This window comes from Caenorhabditis remanei, chromosome V, assembly GCF_010183535.1.
Source record: "Caenorhabditis remanei strain PX506 chromosome V, whole genome shotgun sequence".
Lineage (NCBI taxonomy): Eukaryota > Metazoa > Nematoda > Chromadorea > Rhabditida > Rhabditidae > Caenorhabditis > Caenorhabditis remanei.
This window is the reverse complement of record NC_071332.1, coordinates 4014029-4039641: the sequence shown is the minus strand read 5'-3', so window position 1 is coordinate 4039641 and position 25613 is coordinate 4014029. Positions and strand designations below refer to the sequence as shown.

Sequence of the window (25613 nt, the reverse complement as noted above, 5' to 3'; positions counted from 1 at the left end):
TTTCAAAATTATTTGTTAACTGTATAAACCAGTTCCAACTGATGTTCCATTGATATAATCACTATTGCTCGCCACAGTATATTCTAACTTACAGATCCAGAAGCCATGAAAATTCTGATACCACCGAAGAAAGAACAGCCAAATCTGATATCCACACTATTCGAAGAGTTTTTGCTGGATGATTCCAGAAAACGAAGCCAACAACAAGTCGTTTCATTCTCGAAACTCCTCATTGAACAATCCGGAAAACTACGTGAAGATTCGAAACCAACTGAAGAAGAAAGTCTGCAATTGGAGAATCTTAGGAATACATTGAATAACCAATGGAAAGAGCAGAGTGATTTGATTGCAGAAAATAAGGTTTACGTTTGTTATGCTGTAAGTCTTTTTTGTGAAATAAATTACGATTGCAACACATTTTTCCAGAAAATTAGCTTGCTGATCATTTTAACACTCGTCTCTGTTTGCTACACAATGGGGTTTTTACATATTCTAAATGTGAATGACATTTGGTATCCAATTGTTATTATCATAGAGATCCTGATGTCATTGGTTGTTTTATACCGCCTTCTGAAACTCCGTCAACGGATCATGTAAGTTTTTATGAAGAGGAACTGATGGCAAACTAATTTTCCAGAACTGAAAGTCAATCAGATGTAGAGCTTGGTACCGAAAAACAGATTGTCTTAGAAACCATGAAGTTGTCTTACACCGAGCAGTTGGAAAGATGCGTGGATTTCTATTCAAAGGAAGTGATGCCACTGAAAGAAGAAGCCAAAGCACTGAGCAATCATGCATATCTTTGGGTATGTCTTCTAAATAATTAAGTTCACCAATTCACCAAAAACTCTAATATTTTTCAGGGTATACTCTGCTTCTCTATATTCATACTAAACGTATCGATATTCCAAATTTTCTGCGTCATCGAAGCTCTCAAGCAATTCAACAAAGATTTGACATTAGCTCTCCAAATACTTGCAAATGCATTGCAAATGCTTCCTGGGATAAGCTTCATCGCTGCAATAGCTTTCATTTTCGTTGTTACATTCCTGAGAGAGAACGCAGTGGCGATGTAGAATGAATCGATTGATATGTTTCCAACTGTTTGTGTGAATGTTTTATTTATTTTTCTGTACATTTCGAATTTTGCTGATCATTTTGTAAATAAAATTATATGGTTAAAAACAATAAATTTAGTTCGAAAAATGGTACAGATGTTTCGTGTTTTGTGCATAAAATTGTGAAAATTGATTTTTCATAGACAAAAATAAATGTATAATGTGACACAGTACGTTGGCTAGCAAAAAATGAAATAGAAAATCAAGGCGAAACCTAAACTCATGAGGAACTAGGACTCAAAAAAAATCAAAAAGGAATCAGTGGAAGACGGAAAGCTGACCGTACGACCGACTGCAAGAACTTTCATAAAAAAATGGGGGAAGGGTATAGATAAAATAAGGATGGAGTGTAAAGCAGCTAGCGGCAAGGACAAAGGTGCTTACTAACACTTTTTTACACACGCAAGCCAGAAAGCCGCCGACTTTCTGACCTTTAATTCTAAAAATTTATCAATGGTCTATGATGATAGCCGTGTTCGTCTTGTCCTTCAATGAAATTATCTTTCTTTTCCTGGATGACGATGGCATTTGGCATGAAAAACTGGAAAAAAAGAAGATTTTCCATGTTAAAAAAGGAAAATGATGAAACGTACCGTTATGAATTCAATAAAAATCAAAAGTACAGGGACTAGCCATTTCCGTGAGGCGATCGAATAATAGAAATAAATAAATATTAGCATTTAATAAATATCAGATAAATACAATATTTTACGTTGCCCATTCCGATAGGACAACTAAGAGGTAAGAATGACGAAAAAGCCAAGTAAGGTCTTTGGGTAGAGAGATTGCGAGACACAGAATTTTCCGTTAGTCATTTCTCAGTAAACACATTGAGAAATCGTGGAAAATTCGAGAAAGAAGAAAGAAATTGTTGAAAAAGGTCAGAAGTTTGTGTTTGAGAAAGAAGTCAGTGTCACGCATCTGCAACGCATCTTTCAGAGCTACCGTAATCTCTGAAATTCAGAAGTTTGGGTCTCAACACGATTTAATAATTATATCGGTGGAAATTGGTTCACCCGAATATTTTATCTTTGGACAGATTTGTTTTGGCTGTAAGTGATGATTGATAACAAAGTGGAAAACACGATTTATTTTATTCCGATAACTTGTTAATGTTTCAATTGGAACGAATTTTTCAAAATTAAAACATTCATAAAAATATTAGTAAGCATATTAACCCATTCATTCAACACGGTGGCTAATAAGAAATCAACCCTCTTGTGAGATCAAAATCCTTTGAAAATCGGCGGGAAAATGTTTGAATTAACAAAGAAACGTTATTAATAGTTGGAGTATGTATACTCATTAGATTTAGTTTACAAAAAGATTCAAATTTGGATACTTTCGCTTTGATACAGGCCTTCAGACACACATTGACCACATCGCCTGTGCGGTCCCCAGAACGTCACTAGGACCATGACCGCTTTTTTTTCAAAAACTGCGATGCTATGGCCGCGGTGACATCTGACGGTAGAACTTCATTAGTTTTTTTTTCAGTAGAAAAGCGAAAATCAACTCAGGGTCTACCAAAACTTGGTTTTGAAGAATTTTTTGTTGCTTTTTTATCTCTCAACTAGATTTGGCCACGTAACAGTTCAAAATCAACAAAAGTCATTCTTTCTCTCATTTTCCTGGCTAATCACCTACAACATGGTCGATGCTCTCTGGACCGCCCTACAGAAGTTAGGGGAACAAAGTCGACGTCGACTATCTGCGCCGCACTAGCGATTTTTGTGTTGGACGTCTAAACGCCTGTGTCAAAGTCAAAGAATTCAACTTTGAATTTCTTTTGTAAACTGTATCTAATACGTTCATTCCAACTATTAATAACGTTTCTTTGTGAATTCAATCGTTTTTCCACCGAATATCAAAGTATTATGAGCGTTGTATCTTCACTAGTCACCCTGTAAAATGCATTTGTCAAAAAACGCAACAAATAAAATGAAATCTACTGCAACCATGAAGGGAAGCATCAAAAGTAAGGGGAGAAGGACTATTGATTCATTGTCAAGTAGTTTGAGAGCCGCGATGATGCAGTAAACTGTCAGAGCCACAGCGTTCAGTATGAAAACAATAAGGCTGATTTTGATCTGAAAAGTATTTGAGTTTTTGTGAATGATCCATCTCAAGTATTTAGAAAATATACCAAAAAAGACGCATATTTGCCCTGTAATCTTGCTTGTTCCTTCAGTGGAAATACTTCCTTTGAATAGAAATCCACGCATTTTTCTAACTGCTCCATGAAAGACAACTCCATATATCCAAAGCAAATCTGCTTTTCGGTACCATGTTCTACATCCGATTGATTTGTAGCTCTGAAAAGTTAGTTTGTTATCAGTTACTTCTCATAAAAACATACCTGATTCGTCGAAAGAGTTTCAGAAGGGTGTACAAAACAACCAAGGACAAAAGTATCCCCATGATAATAACAGATGAATAAAAAAACAAAATTATCTTCTGAGTTTTAAAAACAGATACTGTGTCGCTAGCATAGATTATCATCATTAGGACCAGTGTGGTAATTTTCTGGAAAAATGTGTTTTAATTATCATATATTTCAGACAAAAAACACTCACAGCATAACAAACGTCAATCTTTGTTTTTCCAACCAAATCTCTCTTTTCTTTCCATTGTGTATTCAATGTATTCTTTAGATTCTCCAATTGCAGACTCTCTTTTTCAGTTGGTTTCGAATCTTCACGTAGTCTTCCGAACTGTTTTATAAGGAGTTTCGAAAATGAAACAACTTGTTCTTGGGTTTGTATTCTAGATTCTTCTAGCAATAACTCTTCGAATAGCGTGGATATCAGACTCGGTTGTTCTTTCTTGAGTGGTATAAGAATTTTCATGACTTCTAGATCTGTAAGTTAGAATATATTGTGACAAATATTGGTGGGTTTCTTTAAAAAGGTTATCTTCAAAAAATGTAATCCGTCGGGAATTGTTTAGCTGATAGTGCGATACAAAAAAAGTAACGAGGTTTATTCTTCAATTGTACAAAAACGGAGGAGAAAAGATGACGTGGATAATATTGACATAAAAAAAGGAAAATGAAGACCGTTTCTATATGTAGATAGTGTATTTCCGGTATTTTCTGACCATAACACGAATATACCTTTTAAAAACTCTATACAAAGTGTTATTTAAAACATAATAAAACACATTTACATATGTATTCCTTGTTCGTGTTATAGTCAAAAAATACCAGAAATGAAGAAAAAGGAGAATAAAATAATTTTTGAGTGAGAAAAAATTGACAACTTTTATTTTTTTAAATAAGATTTTCACTGATTGTCTGTAGAAAAGCTGAACTGATTTTGACTTCTGGAACTCTAGAACAATGCTCTAGGCTTAAAAAGTCAATTCGATATAATTTTTTGTTTATTTAGGGGCTTTCCAACATTTTGAAACAAAAAACTCAATAACTCCAGATATAATTATTTCTGCTACCTGTCCAAAAACGTTTGTCAAAACGGACATTATTCAGATGATTCGAGATACGCACAGAAGTGAATAAAGATACACTCCTCAATTGTAAAGAAAAGAAGAGAAAACGATGACGTCTATGGTATTGACAGTAAAGAAATGAGGAAAAAGAGAGGAGGCCACTTCGATAGAAGGTCCGTCCAATGTAGGTCTTCCTCCAATGACCTCTACTGTTTTACGCATTAGATGGTCCGTTCGATAAATAGCTGGAGACTACTGCTTTGTTCACGACACACGGTATCCTCTTCCCTCGTTCTCCCGTCACAAGGGCCTTCATTAGACGGACTATCTATCGGATCGGTCCCCATTTTCCCTTTTTTATGTAACTATTATCCACGTCATCTTTTCTCCTCCGTTTTTTTGTACAATTGAAGAATAAACCTCGTTACTTTTTTGTATCTCACTATCAGCTAAACCATGCCAGATTGTTTACATGTTTTGGCTGATAACTGAACCCACCAACATTTGTCACAATATATTCTAACTTACAGATCTTGAAGCCATGAAAATTCTTATACCACCCAAGAAAGAACAACCGAATCTGATATCCACGCTATTCGAAGAGTTATTGCTGGAAGATTCTAGAATACGAACCCAAGAACAAGTTTTTTCCTTTTCGAAACGCCTAATTGAACAGTCCGGAAAACTACGTAAAGATTCGAAACCAACTGAAGAAGAGAGTCTGCAATTGGAGAATCTAAGGAATACATTGAATACACAATGGAAAGAAAAGAGGGATTTGGTTGGAAAAACAAAGATTGACGTTTGTTATGCTGTGAGTCTTTTTTGAAATACATGATGCTTATAACACCTTTTTTCAGAAAATTACCATGCTGGTCCTAATGACAATAATCTATGCTAGCGACACAGTATCTGTTTTTAAAACTCAAACGATATTTTTTGTTTGGTATTCATCTGTTATTATCATGGGGATATTTTTGTCCTTGGTTGTTTTGTACACCCTTCTGAAACTCTTTCGACGAATCAGGTAAATTTTAATAAGAAGTAACTGATAACAAACTAACTTTTCAGAGCTATAAATCAGTCGGATGTAGAGCATGGTACCGAAAAACAGATTTGCTTTGGAAATATGGAGTTGTCTTTCACCGAGCAGTTAGAAAAATGCGTGGATTTCTATTCAAAGGAAGTATTTCCACTGAAGGAACAAGCAAGATCACGGGACAAGTATGCGTCTTTTTTGGTATATTTTCTAAATACTTGAGATGAATCATTCACAAAAACTCAAATACTTTTCAGATGAAAAGCAGCCTGATTGTTTTCATACTGAACGCTGTGGCTCTGACAGTTTACTGCATCATCGCGGCTCTCAAACTACTTGACAATGAATCAATAGCCGCTCTCCCTTTACTTTTTATGATTCCCTTCACAGCTGCAATAGATTTCATTTTAATTGTTGCGTTTTCTGACGAAACTACATGTTCCAGGGTGACTAGTGAAGGTACAACGCTCATAATACTGTGATATTCGGTGAAAAAACTACATCAAAGCCCAAGTATCCAACTTTGAATTCATTTTGTAAACTAAATCTAATGAGTATATATATTCCAACTATTAATAACGTTTCTTTGTTAATTCAAACATTTTCCCGCCGATTTTCAAAGGATTTTGATCTTACAAGAGCGTTGCATTCTTATTAGCCACCGTGTTGAATGAATGGGTTAATATGTTCACTAATATTTTTATGAATGTTTTAATTTTGAAAAATTCGTTCCAATTGAAGTATTAACAAATTATCGAAACAAAATAAATCGTGTTTTCCCCTTTGTTATCAATCATCATTCATAGGCAACATAACTATTCGAAAAATAAATTATTCGGGTAAACCAATTTCCACCGATATACTTATTAAATCGTGTCGAGACCCAAACTTCTGAATTTCAGAGATTACGGTGGCTCTGAAAGATGCGTTGCAAATGCGTGTGTTATTGACTTTTTTTCAGATTCAAACTTCCAACCGGTTTTTCGAATGTCTTCTATATTTTTCAAATTTTTTAACAAAACGTGACCCTGTGTTTACTGAGAAATGACTAACGGAAAATTCTGTGTCATTCAAACATTTTACCGTCTATTTTCAACTAGCTGCTTTACACTCACGGTCGTAAGATAAGCTTTCCGTCTTCCACTGATTCCTTTTTGATTTTTTTTGAGTCCTAGTTCCTCCTGAGTTTAGGTTTCGCCTTGATTTTCTATTTTTACTTTTTTTTTTTTTGCTGCCCATCGTGCCGCGTCACCTTATGCATTTATTTATACTTCAGCTATCTGTTAATAAAAATGCCTGTTATTTTGGAAATTTGTTTATACATCAAATGAATTTATCAGAAATAGAAACATTCACAAAAAATTGTAGTAAACACATTAACCAATTAATTCTATATTTCGATGTCGTTGAATTCCAGAAATCCAACAACTAAAGCGAGACCAAGTATAGTGAAGATGATTGCCTTAAAGAGTACAACAACCACGAATGGTGAATCATTGTTGAATTCTTCGAGAGCCTCGTTGATGAAATAAGTCTCTGGAATGAAAGGCGAGACATATATTTGAATGCATATGTACACCTTATTTGTCACTGGCAATCGAATAGACATAGTCTCCCAAATACATTTTTTGAAAATTACCACTTTCTGATTTCATGAGAAGTGCAAATTTTCATACTTTGATTTGTAGTAATTCGGGAGTCACAGCTGGAAACATGACTCTGTTTACTTTTATAAAGCCTTGGTCTATATTTTGCGATTACACTTCAGTTTGAAAAGATTGCTCTTGAATTGACCGAGTTACGATGAAAAATTCGAAAAAATGGAATTGTGTCTGCCATTCTCTGGAAACTCAAAAGGGGCACGTAAGATTTTCGTTTTGTTCTAGTTGGGGTGAAGGCTATCATCATAATATCTAAGAAATCCCAGACACCCTGGGTCATTCCCATCAGGGCTGTGCGAAAAAGTTTTTGAAAAAACCGAACAACTTATTTTTTCGAAAACTTCGGACCGAAAAAAATCGAAAAACTTTTTTTTCGAAAAATTTTGACCGAAAAATTCGAAAAAAAAAGTTTCCAGAAAAATGTCCGAAAAATGTGTTTTTCGAGCCAAAAATCTTGAATTTGTGTGAAAACAGTAAGTATTTCGAAGAAAGACTGATAGAAACCGCTTTTGAGTACAGAATTTCAGGAAAAAGCGAAAAATCACTATTTTTGTAACTTAAATTTTGAAATTTCAGTATAAATTTCCAAAATTTTTCGAAAAGTTTAGACCGTAAAATTTTTCGGAAAATTTGGCACGAAAAATTTTTCGCCTCAAACTTTTCGAAAACCACCAAAAAAACCTTTAACTTCGCACAGCCCTGATTCCCATGTCAGTAAACACAAGGAGAAATCGTGGAAAGTGTGAAAGAGAAGAAAGAAATTGTTGAAAAAGGTCAGAAGTTCGAGTTTGAAAAAGAAGTCACGCATCTGCAACGCATCTTTCAGAGCTACCGTAATCTCTGAAATTTAGAAGTTTGGGTCTCGACACGATTTAATAAGTATATCGGTGGAAATTGGTTCACCCGAATAATTTATTTTTTGAATAGTTAAGTTGCCTATGAATGATGATTGATAACAGTGTGGAAAACACGATTTATTTTGTTTCGATAACTTGTTAATGTTTCAATTGGAACGAATTTTTCAAAATTAAAACAATCATAAAAAAGATTAGTAAACATATTAACCCATTCATTCAACACGGTGGCTAATAAGAATTCAACGCTCTTGTGAGATCAAAATCCGTTGAAAATCGGCGGAAAAATGTTGGAATTAACAAAGAAACGTTATCAATAGTTGGAATATATATATACTCATTAGATTTAGTTCACAAAAAGAATTCAAAGTTGGATACTTTGGCTTTAATACATGCGATTTTGTCATCGAACGTCTGAATACTTGTAACAAAGCCAAAATATCTAATTTGAAATTTATTTAGTAAACTAAATCTAATACATATGTGCCAACTATTAATAACGTTTGCTTGTTAATTCAGTCGTTTTTTCCACCAAATATCAAAGTATTATGAGCGTTGCACCCTCACTAATCGTTATGTAAAATGTAGCTGTTTCCAAAATCGCAACAATAAAAATGAAAGCTGTTGCAGCTATGAAGGGATACCCAAGAAGTAAGAGGGGAGCGGCTATTATTGATTCATTGTCAAGTAGTTTGAAAGCCACGATGATGCAGTAAATTGTCATAGCCACAGCTTGCGGTACGAAAACAATCAGACTGCTTTTGATCTGAAAAGTATTTGAGTTTTGGTGAAAGGCCCTTCTCAAGTATTTAGAAAATATACCCAAAGAGAGGAATACTTGCTCAGTGCTCTGGCTTCTTCCTTCAATGGCATTACTTCCTTTGAATAGAATCCCACGCATTTTTCTAACTGTTCCATGAAAGACAACTCCATATTTCCAAAGCAAATCTGCTTCTCGGTACCATTCTCGACATCCAGTTTATTTGGAGCTCTGGAAATTTAGTTTGCTATCCGGCGCTTTTTATAGAAACTTACATGATTCGTCGGCAAAGTTTCATTAGGTTGTACAAAACAACCAAGGACAAAAGTATCCCCATGATAATAAAATCTGTAATGTATTTCACCGCTTGAGTTTGTAAAACACATACTGTATCGCTAGCATAGATTATCGTCGTCAAGACCAACATGGTAATTTTCTGAGAAAAGGTGTTGTAATCATCATGTATTTCAAAAAAGACTCACAGCGTAACAAACGTCAATCTTTGTTTTTCCAACCAAATCCCTCTTCTCTTTCCATTGTGTATTCAATGTATTCCGGAGATTATCCAATTGCAGACTCTCTTCTTCAGTTGGTTTCGAATCTTTACCTAGTTTTCCAGACTGTTTGAGAAGGAGTTTCGAGAATGAAACTACTTGTTGTTGACTTTGTTTTCTAGAATCTTCTAGCAAAAATTCTTCGGATAGCGTGGAGATTAGATTTAGATTCAGCTGTTCTTTCTTCGGTATTACCAGAATTTTCATGGCTTCTAGATCTATAAGTTTGATTATTTATGCTTGCATTTTGTGTGTTTCTTGTTAAAAACCAAGATTATTTGCAAACAATGTCATTGGCAGATAGTTGAATCATGAAGTCAAATTATCATAGCTATTATTTTTAATTTTCAGTTCTCTTTCAAAATTTGTAATTAATCGGGCATGGATAGTGAGATAGATAGAAAAATAAAGAGCTACACTCATCAATTGTAAGAAAACGGAGGGAAAAGGTGACGTGTATAATAGTGACATTAAAAAAGAGAAAGAGGGAAGACCGATCCGATAGATAGTCCGTCCAATGAAGGTCCTTGTGGCGGGAGAACGAGGAAGGAGGATGCCGTGAGTAGTGAACAAAGCAGTAGTCTCCAGCTATTTATCGAACGGACCATGTAATGCGTAAAACAGTAGAGGTCATTGGAGGAAGACCTTCATCAGACGGACTATTTATCGGATTGTCTTTTTCTCTATTTTCTTTACAATTGAGGAGTGTATCTCTAGCTATCTGCCGAACATTTGTTTGTGAAGTTGTTACAAATGAGACACACACGGAAAGAACACTAACACCAATACTCGTCACAATATATTCTAATTTACAGATCTTAAAACCATGAAAATTCTCATACCAGCCAAAAACGAAACACCGAATCTGATATTCACACTATTCGAAGAATGTTCGCTAGAAGGTTTGAGAAAACGAAGTCAACGACAAGTAGTTGCATTATCAAAGCTCCTTATCAAGCAGTCCGGAAAACTACGTAAAGATTCGAAACCAACTGAAGAAGAGAGTCTGCAATTGGAGAATCTAAGGAATACATTGAATACACAATGGAAAGAGAAAAGAGATTTAATTGGAGACAGAGAGGTTTATGTTTGTTATGCTGTAAGTCTTTTTTTTTTGAAATACATGATGATTGCAACAGATTTTTCCAGAAAATTATCTTGCTATTGGTATTAACATTCCTCTGTGTTGTCTACACAATCTGTTTTTCACAAACTCTAGCGGTGAATTACACTTGGTATCGATTAGTTATTATCTTGGAGATACTATTGTCCTTGGTTTTTTTGTACCGTCTTCTGAAACTCAGTCGACGAATCATGTAAGTTTTTATAAAAAGTAACGGATTGCAAACTAATTTTCCAGAGCTGAAAAACAATCGGAAAAAAAGCTTGGTCCGGAAAGACAGGTTGTCTTAGAAAAGATGAACGATGATTATAGCGAACAATTAGAAAAATGCATGGATTTCTATTCAAAAGAAGTAATGCCACTGAAGGAAGAAGCCAGAACACTGGACAATCGTGTTTTTCTTTGGGTATATTTTCTAAATACTTTCTAAATACCGTTTGAATACTTTTCAGATTATAATCAGCGTGTTTATTTTCTTAATGAATCTATGGGCCGTGACATTTTACGGCATCAACGAGGCTCTCAAAGAATTCAACAATGATTCACCATTTGTGGTTGTTGTACTTTCTGGGGCAATCATCTTCACTATGCTTGGTGTCGCTTTAGTTGTTGGATTTCTGGAATACAACGAAATCGAAATATAGAATGAATTGGTTCATATATTTACTACTTGTAACAAAGGGTGTTCTGCTCCCACTCCTGGATCACGTTTTGTCAATCAAATAATTAAACCATTTATTATGATTGTAAAAGATAAAGAGATTTGAGTTAATCAATAAAGATAAAACAATAGGATGTGAGCTTCTTGAGAAGCTCACCAGATTGGTGATGAGGTATGAGAATTGTGAGGACTTCTTGTGAAGTCTCACAGAGAGATTGGATGTGAGGTGAAGAGGAAGCTTCTTGATGAAACTTCCTAGAAATTGGAAAAATGGGGGAAAAAGGGGGAGAAAAAGGGGAGAAGCTTTTGATACCAGCTTCTGGTGGAGAATGGTAGGAAAGAATGAAACAATCTCGCACTCGCCCCCAAGGGGCGTGGCCATGTATTGGGACCGTCTCTCTTTCTCCCACTGAATGACGTATAAATGCATAAGGTGACGCGGCACGATAGGCAACAAAAAGGAAAAAAAACATAGAAATAGAAAATCAAGGCAAAACCTAAACTCAGGAGGAACTAGGACTCAAAAAAGAAATCAAAAAGGAATCAGTGGAAGACGGAAAGCTGACCGTACGACCGACCGCAAAAAATTTTTAGAAAAATGAGAAGACAATAGATAAAATAGGGCCAATCTTGTCGGCATTCAATTCGATGGAATTCACCGAAAAGGTATTCCTCAATGAAGGCAAAAAACTGGAAAAAATAAAAATTTCCTAGTTAAAAAATGAAAATGTTGAGACATACCTTTATGAGTTCAATAAAAATCAAAAATACAGAGATCAATCATTTCAGTGAGGCAATCAAATAATAGAAAAGATGGAAATATTAGCATTTAATAGAAATCAGATATATACAATATTTTATGTTGTCCATTCCGGTAGGACAACTAAGTAATAAGACTGACGGAAAAACCGAGTAAGGTCTTTCGGTAGAGATATTGTGAGACACAGAATATTCCGTTAGTCATTTCTCAGTAAACACAGGGACACGTCTTGTTAGAAAATTTGATACGAAGAAAGAAATCGGAAAAATGTCAGAAGTTTGAGTTTGAAAAAAAGAAGTAAATAACGCACGCGTCCTCAACGCATCTTTTCGATCTACCGTAATCTCAATGAACGATCAACTCAGCAGTTGAAAAATCACACGTAACCCTATACATGAAGTTGAACATGAAAATTGAAAAAATAAGTTTCTGGAATGAAAGGCGAGACATATATTTGAATGCATATGTACACCTTATTTGACACTGGCAATCGGATAGGCATAGTCTCCCAAATACCTTTTTTCGAAAATTACCACTTTCTGATTTAATGAGAAGTGCAAATTTTCACATTTTTATTTGTAGTAGTTCGGGAGTCACAGCTAGAAACATGAATTTGTTACCTCTTATGTAGCCTTGGTCTATGTCTTGCGATTGCACTTTAGTTTGGGAATATAGCTCTTGAATTGGCTGAGCTATAATGTCTCGAAGTGGTTCAACTCAAAAAAGTCGAAAAAAAAAGGAAAATGTGTCTGCCATTTTCTGGAAACTCAGAATATAATGGTCCCTACCGCAAAGAATGGTTCTTCAAAATTGATACGAAAAACTTTTCACCATCTTTACTATTAACAAACACCAGATTCTGTATGTTTGTGTGTGTGTCGCCGATCCCACAGCCTTTCCTACTGGACCGATTTCCTTCAAAGATGGACCAAAAGATCAGAAATTTCCCCCGCATGATGCCCGTCTTTTTCTTTTTTCAAAATTCTCGAAATGACACCTTCTGAGCCAAAAACACTGATAAAGCATAGGGGAATGAAAAACGGAAAAAGAGGCGTGAAACTGTCGACCTAAGCGTCGTCATTTCTTTCCTTTCTTCGGCTTGCATTTTCAGTGCACAGGTGAACCGCTGGGAATCCTATATGTGAAGGTGCCAGAATAGCGCCCTATGTGTGTCCATAAATGAAAAGTGGATCGCGCGTGTGCCGCATATGTGCGGTCGTCTTTTCTGTGTACTGGCAGCGCGTGCACCCATATAGCTCCCATATGTATGGTCCATATTTGAGGGTGGCGGCCGGCCGCCGCAACGACACTCCGGAATTACACGTGGGCGTGTTGTTTACCGTAAATCGACGCGACATTTTTTTTCTATAAGTCCGGGCCCATTTTCCGCTTCACTTCGGTATGATAAGAAATTATATTTTTTCAGATTGATTTAAAGGTAAGAAGGTAAGTATTTGTCATACCGAAGTAAAGTCAAAATATCGGACTTCGAATTTCTTCGACGGGTATCATTTTCTTTCAGAGCTCAAAGAAAAGCTTGAGAATCAAAGATTGTGTTATAATCACCAAGCTAACATATGATTTTTATAGGAAATCGTGTGTGATTTTCAATTTTTTTAAAGTATTGCCATTATCTGTTTAAAAAAGGAAAGAACTTCGAGAAAAATAGAAAAAAATATACAAGTCCGAGAAATGGGAAGTGAACAAGTTGGAAAAAAGAAAAGTGAAACAACATGATAGCATTATATAACAATCACAACAATGAATTAGGCCTTTCTAGTGTTTCATACAGAATAATCAACCAAATACGGTTGGTAGAATTAATGCTGATTATGCTATCCATATGCGTTCCATATGCTCCCCACGTTTTCGGCCGACCGCGCGGTGATCCACGTAGACACATATAGGGTCCAACCCTCATTCTTTTTAGCCGCACATACGCTACCGCGCGGTTCCATATGTGTTCCCCAGCGGTTCACCTGTGTGGGCCGCGTGGTTGAGGGCGGCGTGTCGACGCGTCCGATCTGGCAAGTTATGCGTCGTTGACTACAGTTAGTTATTAGTTCGATCCAGAGGGCGAAGAAAGATTTTTAATATATATTTTTTTTTATTCGGAAAAAAGAGATATCCGAACGTGTCGTCTGTTTCCAATAAGGAAAAATACGGTCCGCGTTCGAAAAAGCGAAGACGTGAAAGATGTTTTGGTATCATAAGATTCAGAAAAGTTGATGATTCCAGCCGTATCGTTTTTCTCCAGATTGATCAATATCATACACATACGGGCAGTTTTCTGGGGACAGCTAAAAGGGGATGGATAAGTTGTGGATGGATTCAAGCTAAAAGGGGATGGATTCATTTCCAACATTTACTTTTTCTTCTTACCACGGTTTTAGCTCCGCCTACTTTTTTTCGTGTAAAATACAGTGAAAAGCAGAAGTTGCATGAAGTCCAGACATTGGGGCCACGTAAAGCACATTCTTTTGAACTCTTCATGCTCCATCGCTCAGAATCAGATGTGAGATTGAAGCTCGGAGGAGTTGATGGGATACAGGACATTCAACGCATGACACAGGAGTCTGTGAAGAAAAACGACGAAAAGAAGACGTCGGGCACTGCTATCCGGACTTGAGATTGTCCAGAATCCATGGCAAATGTTGCGAGCATTTGTTAGCAAAACGTGAGGAATCAAACGAGCAACGAAATGGGACTGGATGATTGGAATATAGAAAAGTTTGTCGATGAAGCCGCTAGACGTATCGCAGAAGGAATGGTGAAAGCTATGGAAAAGGCGTGTCGTGAAAACCCCCGATTTCGCGAACAAGTCCTACAACACGAACGGATGAGAATAGCTGAACTAAGAGAGCAAGTCAAGGATAATGTGAGTGAGCAGATTCAAGAATGGGTTGAAAAGCGGGCAAAGGCAGAACAGCAAAGAAAGCAGAAGCTGAAACAACGCAAACAACAACGGAAAGATCGTAAGAAGAAAACTAAGAGACATAGACGCAGGACATGGATAATTTTCCGAGAGTTCGTTATGATATTTCCCTGTCAAATAGTATCTCTTGAACTGTTGGGGATCAAGTTTAAGAGTTACAAAGATGCAAATTTATCTCCAATAATCCTCGAAGAAGCATTTGTTCCAAGAAATAAGAAAAAGAAAAAGTTGAATTAGTGCTACGAATACAAGAAACTGGAACACGGGCAAATTGAACTCATGCATATTGGTATCAATCACGTACCCTTGCGGACGTAATAAATTATTATTATTATTATTATAACCTCGCTTATAGAGAAAAAGATCAACTTTTACTAACTTCAGAAAAATGAAGCTGCTGATTCAAATCGCATGGTAGCCAAACAAAAAGCTGTCAGGGTGACACAAAATTGAGGTTAAAAATCATGGCAGCTGATACAGCAGACAGACGATCTCTACAGTCTGACACTGAGAAGTCGAACAGCAACAGAACCAACAGTAAAAATTGGAAACAGCAGCGAAAAAAGTCCGAAGATAATCTAGAAGGGTTTCAGTAGCTTCCCGGGCAGCTGCCAGACGATCAGAAAAGCCCGATGGTGTAACGGCGAGAAGAAAGGAGCTCTCACTATACCAGAAGGATGGATCAAATTTGTTCATATTGCGAGGGGCAATACTTCAAAGCTAAGTTCGACTTTCAAATGGCGAAGATCGGTGCGTTCAAGAACCCGATCTGTCAATTTCGGCAACGTTGACTGTAGTCAGTTGTATCAAACCCATGTTGGGACATGGAATATTTTTTCTTATATTCAGATATATATATAGAAAAAAGAGGATTCAAAGCGTGTCGTCCGTTTCCGGATTGATCCACAGAGGCGATATGAATGATTTTTTGTCACCGTCAGAGTCAGATAAACAGGAGATTCCAAACGTGTCGTCTGTTTTCGGATTAATTACGATCCACTGTAACACCTAGAAGGGTGGTGTTGAGAAGGAGGTTTAGTCGCCGTTAGGCGACGTGAACCGACTGGTTCTCTTAAACTTAGGTTTCTTAGAAATTGGTGAAAAAATTGACAAAATCGGTTATTAATCGTATTTGTCAATTTTTTCCCAATTTCTAAGAAACCTAAGCCTAAGAGAATGGTGAAAAGTTTTTCGTATCAATTTTGAGGGACCATTCTTTGCGGTAGGGACCATGTAATTCTTTGGGACCGTTCTTTTATTTTTTGGGACCGTTCTTTGCGGTTGGGACCATTCTTTGCCAATTGAGCCGATTTTCGTTTTGTTCTAGTTGGGATAAGACCTATCATTTCCCAAAATAACTAAGAAATCTCATTTTGGGTCAATCCCATGTCAGGAACTTTGATTATGGTTGTTTCATGTCTTTCTTGTTTCCATGCATTCTGACGCATGCCGTTGTTTTCTCAGGGACTGACAATCGTTTGTAACCGCCGGTGATGCTAAAGTTTTTTGAATCGGTAGGAGTTGGCTCCCCCCAATATTTTATCTTTGGACAGATTTGTTTTGGCTGTAAGTGATGATTGATAACAAAGTGGACATCACGATTTATTTTGTTTCGATAACTTGTTAATGTTTCAATTGGAACGAATTTTTTTAAATTAAAACATTCATAAAAATATTAGTAAACATATTAACCCATTCATTCAACACGGTGGCTAATAAGAATTCAACGCTCTTGTGAGATCAAAATCCGTTGAAAATCGGCGGGAAAATGTTTGAATTAACAAAGAAACGTTATTAACAGTTGGAATATATATATACTCATTAGATTTAGTTTACAAAACAAATTCAAAGTTGGATACTTTGGCTTTGATGTTACTACATCAATTGAATTTGTGAGAAATAAAACATTCAAAAAAATAGAAGGAAACATATCAACCGATCCATTCTACAGTGCCACTTCGTTCTTACTCAGAAACGCACCAACAAAAATGAAACCTATTGCAGTGATGAGACTCGTTCCAAGAAGCATTGGGAAAGCATCTGCAAGTGCATGGAGAGCGATGGCCGATTCATTGTTGAATTGTTTGAGAGCCTCGATGATGAAATAAAATTGAAAGATCGACACGTTTAGTATGATTATAGAGAAGCAGAGTATACCCTGAAAAATATTAGAGTTTTTGGTGAATTGGTGAACTTAATTATTTAGAAGACATACCCAAAGAGACGCATGATTGCTCAGTGCTCTGGCTGTTTTCTTTAGTGGAAATACTTCCTTTGAATAGAAATCAACGCATTTTTCTAATTGTTCGGTGTAAGACAGCATAGATTCATTCCTCTTTTCTAAGACAATCTGTTTTTCGGTACCATGCTCTACATCTGATTGACTTTCAGCTCTGAAAAATTAGTTTGTTAACCGATACTTCTCATAAAAACTTACATGATTCGTCGACGGAGTTTCAGAAGACGGTACAAAAAAACCAAAGACACAAGTATCTCCAAGATAATGATAAAATTTAGTTTACTCCGCTTGGGTGCTCTCAACCCCCACTACCAGTTTCACATTGTTGGCTCACCCATTCTGGTTTCCAACTCGGTTCGTGATCTAGGAATTCTCTTTGAACCTGACCTCAAGTTTTCTGCCCACATTAAAAAGTCAGTATCTCTAGCTCGTCTTCGCTCTTCCCAAATCCTCAAATCCTTCAAGTCTAATAATCCGGCATTTTACTCTTTTCTATTCAAAACATATGTTCTTCCTATTCTTGAATACGCTTCAGTCATTTTCTGTCTTGCCCCCTCCTCATCCCTCTCCAGACTTCTTGAATCCACTCTACGAACTTACTCTAGGAAAACTCTCCAACGATGCAATATCGCTTTCTCATCTTATTCGCATCGTCTAGAACTTCTCTCTATCTACTCTATAAGACACCGTAGACTCAAAGCTCAATTACTCCTCCTGTATAAATTTATAGCTGGCGCGTCTCATTTTCCCAATCTCAATTCCTTTATCAGACTGTCAAGTTCTCCACGAAGACCCATGACCCTCATTTATCTCTCCCCCCTCTCCGACAATTTTTTCTCTTTTATCCTTCCCATCTGGAATGCCATCGTTGCCAATGTTAGTAGTTTCCTCTCCCCTTCCCAATTTGAACATCTTCTTGACTCTGCCATTACCCGGTTTTAATTAATTATCTCATCTGGTCATTTTGTTAAATACATATTATTCCTTTCTCATTTAATTTGCCAATCTTTCTTTTTCCAATTAAACTTCTCTTCTCTTTCCATTGTGTATTGAGAGTATTCCTTAGATTCTCCAATTGCAGACTCTCTTCTTCAGTTGGTTTCTAATCTTCACGTAGTTTTCCAGACTGTTCGATAAGAAGTTTCGAGAATGAAACTACTTGTTGTTGACTTCGTTTTCTAGAATCTTCCAGCAAAAACTCTTCGAATAGCGTGGATATAAGATTCGGTTGTTCTTTCTTGGGTGGTATAAGAATTTTCATGACTTCTAGATCTGTAAGTTAGAATATATTGTGACAAATATTGGTGGGTTTCGTTATCTTCAAAAATTTAATCAATCGGGCACGGTTTAGCTGATATACAAAAAAAAGTAACGAGGTTTATTCCTAAATTGTTCAAAAACGGAGGAGAAAAGATGACGTGGATAATAGTGACATAAAAAAGGGAAAATGGAGACCGTTCCGACAGATAGACCGTCTAATGAAGGCCCTTGTGACGGGAACGAGGGAGGAGGATACCGTGTATTGTGTACCCAAGAATGGGCCTCCAGCTATTTATCGAACGGACCATCTAATGCGTACAACAGTAGAGGTCATTGGAGGAGGGCATTCATCGGACGGGTCTTCTATCGATTTGTTCGCCAAATACACAAAAACCTTACCAAGACTCGCCACCGTATTTTCTAACTTACAGAAGTAGACGTCATGAAAATTCTGATACCACCGAAGGAAGAAGCACCTGGTCTGATATTCACGCTATTTGAAAGGGTCCCACTGGATGATTCCAGAATAGGAAGTCAACAGCAAGTAGTTTCATTATCGAAACTCCTTATCAAACAGTTCGGAAAACTACGTGAAGATTCGAAACCAACTGAAGAAGAGAGTCTGCAATTGGAGAATCTAAGGAATACATTGAATACCCAATGGAAAGAGAAAAGAGATTCGATTGGAGACAGAGAGGTTTATGTTTGTTATGCTGTAAGTCTTATTTTGAAATACATGATGGTTACAACAGATTTTTCCAGAAAATTATCTTGCTATTGGTATTAACATTCCTCTGTGTTGTCTACACAATCTGTTTTTCACAAATTCTAGCGGTGAATTACACTTGGTATCGATTAGTTATTATCATGGAGATACTTGTTTCCTTGGTTGTTTTGTTCAACATTCTGAAACTCCGTCGACGAATCATGTAAGTTTTTATGAAAAGTAGCGGATTGCAAACTAATTTTCCAGAGCTGAAAAACAATCGGAAAAAAAGCTTGGTCCGGAAAGACAGGTTGTCTTAGAAAAGATGAACGATGATTATAGCGAACAATTAGAAAAATGCATGGATTTCTATTCAAAAGAAGTAATGCCACTGAAGGAAGAAGCCAGAACACTGGACAATCGTGTGTTTCTTCTGGTATATTTTCTAAATACTTTCTAAATACCGTTTTAATACTTTTCAGATTATAATCAGCATGTCTATTTTCTTAATGAACACATGGACCCTGTCATTTTACGGCACCATGGAGGCTATCAAAGAACTCAACCATGATGAGATAATTTCTGCTATTGTCGTTATTCCTATGACAAGCATCTTCATGGCAATTGGTGCCTGTTTTGTTCTTGGATTTTTGGAATACAACGAAATCGAAATATAGAATGAATCGGTTCATACGTTTACTACTGTTTTAATGAATGTTTTTCGATAAAGAATTATTTGTTTGACCAGCCTATCTGCCTCGCCTTCGGCGATTCAGTCGGCTGGCCTCTCCTCATTCACGTGGCCACCTTCTCTCAAACGTGCCCGCATGGCCGAGTGGTCTTAAGCGGCTGTCGCTGTCCAAAGCACGACAGTTCGGTTTTGCCCGCTGGCTCAGTTTCTCTTCTCTTTCCAAAACCGCTGCGGACAGTGCCTCAGACAGACAGACAAACACCACTTGTCTTTTATATATAAGAATGATAAGCTTTCGATTGATCGTGTTACTACATCGGCTATATAAATTCGAATATTCACCGTGACGCAAAAAATGTGCCATCCTTCTCAATAGAGCGCGGCTGCATTCATACAAAATTGAGAGATTTTTCAAATTTTTCTGAAAGCATATAAGCAGAGCATTTTTCTTACAAATGCGCTCCACCGTAAACGAGAGAGTATCGGCGAGAGACGCAGAGTTTTTTCTCGTGCCGACACAGATTTTCACAGTTTTTGACCTATTTTCGCTATTTTCTTCAATTTACCGAAAAAATTATGGAAAATAGCGAAAATAGATCAAAAACTGTGAGAATCTGTGTCGGCGCGAGAAATGTTCTGCGTCTCTCGCCGATACTCTCTCGTTTGCGGTGGAGCGCAGTTGCAACAAAAATGCTCTGCTAATATTTAAAACTGCACGGTCTCCCAGACTCCGAGTAAGAACTGCAAGGAAATTTTTGATCTACCCTCATGAAACGAAAAATTTGAGAAATTAGCAGGTCTAAAGCGTTATGATTATAATTTTTAGCGTAAAGCTCAAGGTCGGATGTAAGACAATTTCAGTTTTAGAATTATTCTGAGTGTATTATCCACCTATTCAATGCAAAAAATCCTGGATTCAGATATTATTAGGGCCGAAATGGCAATTTTTCATTTTGATTTCGGAAAAATCTACGGGATTTGTTCATTTCTCAACATTATCCAACGAATGATAACTCAAAACGTGCTCCGGAGATTTTTACACATTTCTGTAGGACGGTTTTTCAATTTGCTCATTAGTTTTTGAGAAATCGATCAAATTCTGAATTTTTTTCAATTTTTTGTTATTTTCTCGAAAACTAATGAGCAAATTGAAAAACCGTCCTACAGAAATGTGTAAAAATCTCCGGAGCACGTTTTGAGTTATCATTCGTTGGATAATGTTGAGAAATGAACAAATCCCGTAGATTTTTCCGAAATCAAAATGAAAAATTGCCATTTCGGCCCTAATAATATCTGAATCCAGGATTTTTTGCATTGAATAGGTGGATAATACACTCAGAATAATTCTAAAACTGAAATTGTCTTACATCCGACCTTGAGCTTTACGCTAAAAATTATAATCATAACGCTTTAGACCTGCTAATTTCTCAAATTTTTCGTTTCATGAGGGTAGATCAAAAATTTCCTTGCAGTTCTTACTCGGAGTCTGGGAGACCGTGAACTGGGAAAAAAATTTAGATCTCAAACCTTCCAGAAAACGACTTTTTTTGAGAATTTCGGCGATTATTCTAAGTTTCAGAATTATCATTGAAATTATACATATATATGTATCATGATATATCTATTTTCCAAAAGATAATATCATTAAAAGAAAAATTTCGTACGAAAAAAAAGCTTTTATTTCAACTTCCCGCTAATTCCGAATTCCCAGAACCGTGCGGCATTCTTGCGAAAAGAGCGCGCGCCACTTGCAAAAATGGGCGGGGCGTTTGTTATTGACAATTTTTCTCATCGAGCGCACGTCATTTTGCTCATTTTGCTCGTTTCTCACCGTTTTTTCTCGATTTTCTTTGTATTCTCTCGTTTTCAACATGATTTTATACGTATTTTCATTATTAAATTGCTCTAAAATATAAATTTTTGCATGATAAACATGCTAGAAACTCGAAAACTCAATTTCTCTCAGTTTATTCAGTTTCTGCTGATTAATTCCGTATATTTTCGTTGAAATTCGTAAATTTATTGTGGAATTTGCCAGAAATAAGGATTTTTTCAGGTTTTATAGTATATTTTCAATGATTTTTAAGGTTTTGTGCCCTCTATTCTTGAAAAATAAATTTTCGCCTCACATTTATTGATTTTCCGTCATTTTTCTTCAATTTCCACATTAAAAATCGTGTTTCGATGTTTGAAACCTAATTTTATGTGATTTTCAGGGTCAGTTCAATCAAAAATGTCTTCCTCCGAGTCGGCTTCATCAGACGAAGAAAAAAGACCGGCGCCAGCTCCCGCCACGTCGGATTCCGATTCCGATTCGGATACGGGCGGTCCCACCACCCAGAAACGTGGCGGTCGTAGCGATTCGTCGGGTTCTGGGTCTGATGTTGAGAAACCACAGTGAGTTTTTTTTCAAAAATTTTTCGATTTTTCGAATAATTCCCACTTTTTCAGAGCAAAACCTGCGAAAAAGAAGGTGTTGACGAAGCGAAAGCGAAAGGCGTCAGGAAGCAGCGACGATGATCAGGTGGACGACAGTTTGTTCACTGACAAAGAAGACAAGGCGAGATGGAAGGGGTTGAGCGAACTGGAGAAGGAGCGTGAGATTTTCGAACGAATGGAGGCTCGTGAGAGTGCTCGTGCTCGCGAGGAAATCGCCCAACAACTTGCGAAAAAGGCGAAGAAAAACACGGAGAAGGGTGCGAAGACAGAGAAGCGGCGAAAGATGAATAGTGATGGGGGATCGCCGAAAGCGAAGGGATCATCGGATTCTGATTCCGAGATGGACGCTGAGTTCCATCACCCCAGTGAAGTTAGTTTGTCGTGAAAAAATTCCGTTTTTTCAGCTCAAAATCGCCGAAATTCGAAGTATTACTCAAAATCAATCAAAACCTAAGTCATCTAAGTCATTTTCAGCGCGAATAGTCGGAAATGTTGGTTTCTAAGTTGATTTTCTCCAATTTCAAGAAATGTTTGATGAAAATTCACCGAAACAGTCCGAATTATGTCTATTCTGGCAAATTTCAGTGCAATTCGGAAGTTTTTGATTTCACACCGATTTTCGCAACAAATTCACTCAACCACTTTCGAATTTGTCAAAATCCTCCTCAGGAGAGACATACACAGCAAATTTTTACCGAATATTACAGAGAAATTGCGAAAATTTTGAGATTTTTCACATAAAAAACTAGATAATTTGCTCAAAATCACTCAAAAACTTGGTCATTTTCAGCGGAAGTTGTTCGAAATCTAGTTGATTTCTCCGATTTCGTTAAATTTTTGATCTGGAGGTGCTTAAATTATCAAAATTTTAGCAATTTCCATCCCAAGTAATCAAAATTTTTGGTTTCACACTGATTCCAAACGAATTTTTTTTTTTAGAAAATCACTCAAATCAATTAGAATTTGTCAATTTCCTCTTCGGGAGTGTTATTAGCACGGCTCGTCTTTTACAACCGCGCTCTACCGAAACACCGAAGAAAATTGTGTGCGAAATTGAGACACTCAGAGAAAAGGAGACATTTTTCAAGGGCATTTCGGTGGAGCGCAGTTGTAGGAACTGTGTCGAGCTGATAGATGCAGCACTTTTTCATAAATCAACGGAATTTTCACTGAAATTAGTAGGAAATCCGCGAAATTTTTATTTTCAGCCCAAAATTCCAAGAATCTGTTTGTTTTTCGATCTAAAATCTGAATTTTCACAGAAAATTAATACTTTTCAATACCTTTTCCCTCAAAACCCCATTCTAAACTTCATTTTTTCACGGAAAATTTCCAGATAAACCGCAAACACAAGGAGAAAAATGCGATGGACGCTCTGAAACACAAACGAAAGGAGATCGAGAAGAAAAACGCGAAGAACGCGGCGCTCTCGATCGACGCGGTGTTCGGAGCGAACAGCGGCTCGTCGAGTTCTTCCAGTTCCAGCGAAAGTTCTCGTTCCTCGTCAAGCTCTCGGGAATCGTCTCCAGAACGTAATGCCGATCAGGAGAAAGTGGTGAAGAAGGAGGTGGAGACGTTGGCAGAATTGAGAAAAGCTCGTTTGTCTCGACACAAATTGGCTCTGATGATTCACGCGCCGTTCTTCGATTCGACTGTCGTCGGATGTTACGTTCGACTCGGACAGGGAATGATCAGTGGATCGCAGAGCAAGTATCGAATTTGGAAGATCATCGGTGTGGAGCAGACGAATAAGGTTTACGATTTAGAGGGGAAGAAGACGAATAAGAGCATCAAGTGCCAGTTTGGTTGGTGTGCAAATCATGATTTTCGAAGAATCTATATCTGAAAATTTCAGGTCGATCCGAGCGTCCATTCCGTATGCAATTCGTGTCAAACTCTGAATTCGAACAAGTTGAATTCGATGAATGGCGTAATGCCACGAAGGCTCAGGGCTCCGTCCCAACTGTTGATATTATGGAGAAGAAGCATTCGGATATAGAAAAGGCCATAAATCACAAGTACTCGGATAAGGAGGTCGACCTGATGATAAAAGAAAAGTCGAAATTCCAAAAAGTCACTCGAAACTTTGCAATGACAAAGGCTGGACTATCGAAACAAAAGGAGTTGGCTCAGCAGAGAGGTGATATTCGAGAAGCGGAGCGAGTTCAAAAGGAGATTGACGAGATCGAACGACACGCGGATGAGCTGGATAAGGAGAGAAGCAAATCGATCCGAGCGATTGCATTCATCAATCACAGAAATCGAACACAGATCAAGGATCAGGTGTTGAGTGGAAAGTTGAAGATTGAGGAGAGCTCGCAGGACGATCCGTTCACAAGGAAGAAGGGTGGAATGCGTGTAGTGTCGGGATCGAAGTCGAAACTCGACGGGAAACCGTCCGCCGCGTCGTCGAATAATAATTGTAGGTTTTTTCAGAGAGACATGAGCAGTTTTAACAGAAAAACTAAAATTTTCAAGCAATTTTTGAGGAAAAAATAGGTTTAAGAGTCTGATTTCCCGTGATTTTCAATCTTTTTTTGGTTCAAAATCCCGGAAAATGATATTTTTTATCAATTTCAGTGACCAATTTTCATATTTTATGAATATTGAGACCATACGCGGCACGCTTTTCACAACCGCGCTCTACCGAAACCGAAGAAATTTTGTGTGCGAAATTGAGAGACTCAGACAAAGGAAACAATTTTCTAGGGAATTTCGGTGCCGAACTGATAATTTACGTTGAAAATCGCCTTTTCCACGGTTAAATATCACCAAAAACTTCCAATTTTTAGTGTCTCAAGGCGGAAAAGACGCGCCATCGTCGGCTCCGAGAATTGTGCAGTTTTAATAGGAAAACTAACATTTTCAAGCAATTTTTTAGAGAAAAAATAGATCTTAACACTGCTGGGAGTCTGATTTTCCGTGATTTTCAGTATTTTTAGCTCAAAATCGCTGAAAATGATAATTTTATCAATTCCCGCCGCCAATTTCGATATAACAAGGCCATTCGCTCTAATTTACCCTGAAAATCGTCTATTTTTCACCAAAAACTTCAATTTTTCAGTGTCTGAAGCCGGAAAAGACGCGCCATCGTCGGCTCCGAAGTCAACTCTCCCACCACCTGCCAAGCCAATGGGCATGAAGAAGCCGCCCGTTATGTCGAGTCTTCATGATTTCGACTTGGATATCGACTTGGACAAGTTGAAGAATGTTGGCGAAGAGCAGGCAGCGAGGAGAGCTGTGATTGGAGGCGCCGCCGCGAGAGCCGCCACAAATCGTCCCGGAAACACGGTGCCGTCAACTTCATCGTCTGCAATTTAATTATTGTATCACCTTTACTTATAATTGCTCTTCTTCTTCTTTCGT

At 37.3% G+C, this 25613-nt stretch overlaps 8 protein-coding genes across 8 annotated transcripts; 5 read left to right on the top strand and 3 right to left on the bottom strand.

Annotated features, from left to right (window-relative positions):
- Positions 1 to 105: 105 nt before the first annotated feature.
- On the top strand, positions 106 to 1076 carry GCK72_017140 (uncharacterized protein; the record flags this gene model as incomplete). Its single annotated transcript, XM_053731908.1, has 4 exons — positions 106 to 378; positions 427 to 593; positions 638 to 806; positions 864 to 1076. 4 exons carry the CDS (start codon positions 106 to 108, stop codon positions 1074 to 1076), a joined length of 822 nt encoding a protein of 273 aa, XP_053580821.1.
- Positions 1077 to 3013: 1937 nt separating this feature from the next.
- On the bottom strand, positions 3014 to 3967 carry GCK72_017139 (uncharacterized protein; the record flags this gene model as incomplete). Its single annotated transcript, XM_053731907.1, has 4 exons — positions 3014 to 3208; positions 3265 to 3433; positions 3478 to 3644; positions 3695 to 3967. 4 exons carry the CDS (start codon positions 3965 to 3967, stop codon positions 3014 to 3016), a joined length of 804 nt encoding a protein of 267 aa, XP_053580820.1.
- Positions 3968 to 5106: 1139 nt separating this feature from the next.
- On the top strand, positions 5107 to 7136 carry GCK72_017138 (uncharacterized protein; the record flags this gene model as incomplete). Its single annotated transcript, XM_053731906.1, has 4 exons — positions 5107 to 5379; positions 5426 to 5592; positions 5637 to 5789; positions 7022 to 7136. 4 exons carry the CDS (start codon positions 5107 to 5109, stop codon positions 7134 to 7136), a joined length of 708 nt encoding a protein of 235 aa, XP_053580819.1.
- Positions 6995 to 9640, bottom strand: GCK72_017137 (uncharacterized protein; the record flags this gene model as incomplete). The annotated part of the gene is made up of 5 exons (XM_053731905.1): positions 6995 to 7140; positions 8687 to 8885; positions 8942 to 9110; positions 9155 to 9315; positions 9362 to 9640. 5 exons carry the CDS (start codon positions 9638 to 9640, stop codon positions 6995 to 6997), a joined length of 954 nt encoding a protein of 317 aa, XP_053580818.1.
- Positions 9641 to 10259: 619 nt separating this feature from the next.
- GCK72_017136 (uncharacterized protein) lies at positions 10260 to 11200 on the top strand (the record flags this gene model as incomplete). Its single annotated transcript, XM_053731904.1, has 4 exons — positions 10260 to 10532; positions 10583 to 10749; positions 10794 to 10962; positions 11009 to 11200. 4 exons carry the CDS (start codon positions 10260 to 10262, stop codon positions 11198 to 11200), a joined length of 801 nt encoding a protein of 266 aa, XP_053580817.1.
- A 5657-nt stretch (positions 11201 to 16857) lies between these two features.
- Positions 16858 to 18412, bottom strand: GCK72_017135 (uncharacterized protein; the record flags this gene model as incomplete). Its single annotated transcript, XM_053731903.1, has 4 exons — positions 16858 to 17070; positions 17128 to 17305; positions 17350 to 17405; positions 18311 to 18412. The coding sequence occupies 4 exons, from the start codon at positions 18410 to 18412 to the stop codon at positions 16858 to 16860; spliced, it is 549 nt and encodes a 182-aa protein (XP_053580816.1).
- A 186-nt stretch (positions 18413 to 18598) lies between these two features.
- On the top strand, positions 18599 to 19794 carry GCK72_017134 (uncharacterized protein; the record flags this gene model as incomplete). The annotated part of the gene is made up of 5 exons (XM_053731902.1): positions 18599 to 18734; positions 18843 to 19126; positions 19174 to 19340; positions 19385 to 19553; positions 19600 to 19794. The coding sequence occupies 5 exons, from the start codon at positions 18599 to 18601 to the stop codon at positions 19792 to 19794; spliced, it is 951 nt and encodes a 316-aa protein (XP_053580815.1).
- A 2247-nt stretch (positions 19795 to 22041) lies between these two features.
- GCK72_017133 (uncharacterized protein) lies at positions 22042 to 25568 on the top strand (the record flags this gene model as incomplete). The annotated part of the gene is made up of 5 exons (XM_003091503.2): positions 22042 to 22205; positions 22260 to 22617; positions 23584 to 24052; positions 24103 to 24669; positions 25312 to 25568. The coding sequence occupies 5 exons, from the start codon at positions 22042 to 22044 to the stop codon at positions 25566 to 25568; spliced, it is 1815 nt and encodes a 604-aa protein (XP_003091551.2).
- Positions 25569 to 25613: the final 45 nt, after the last annotated feature.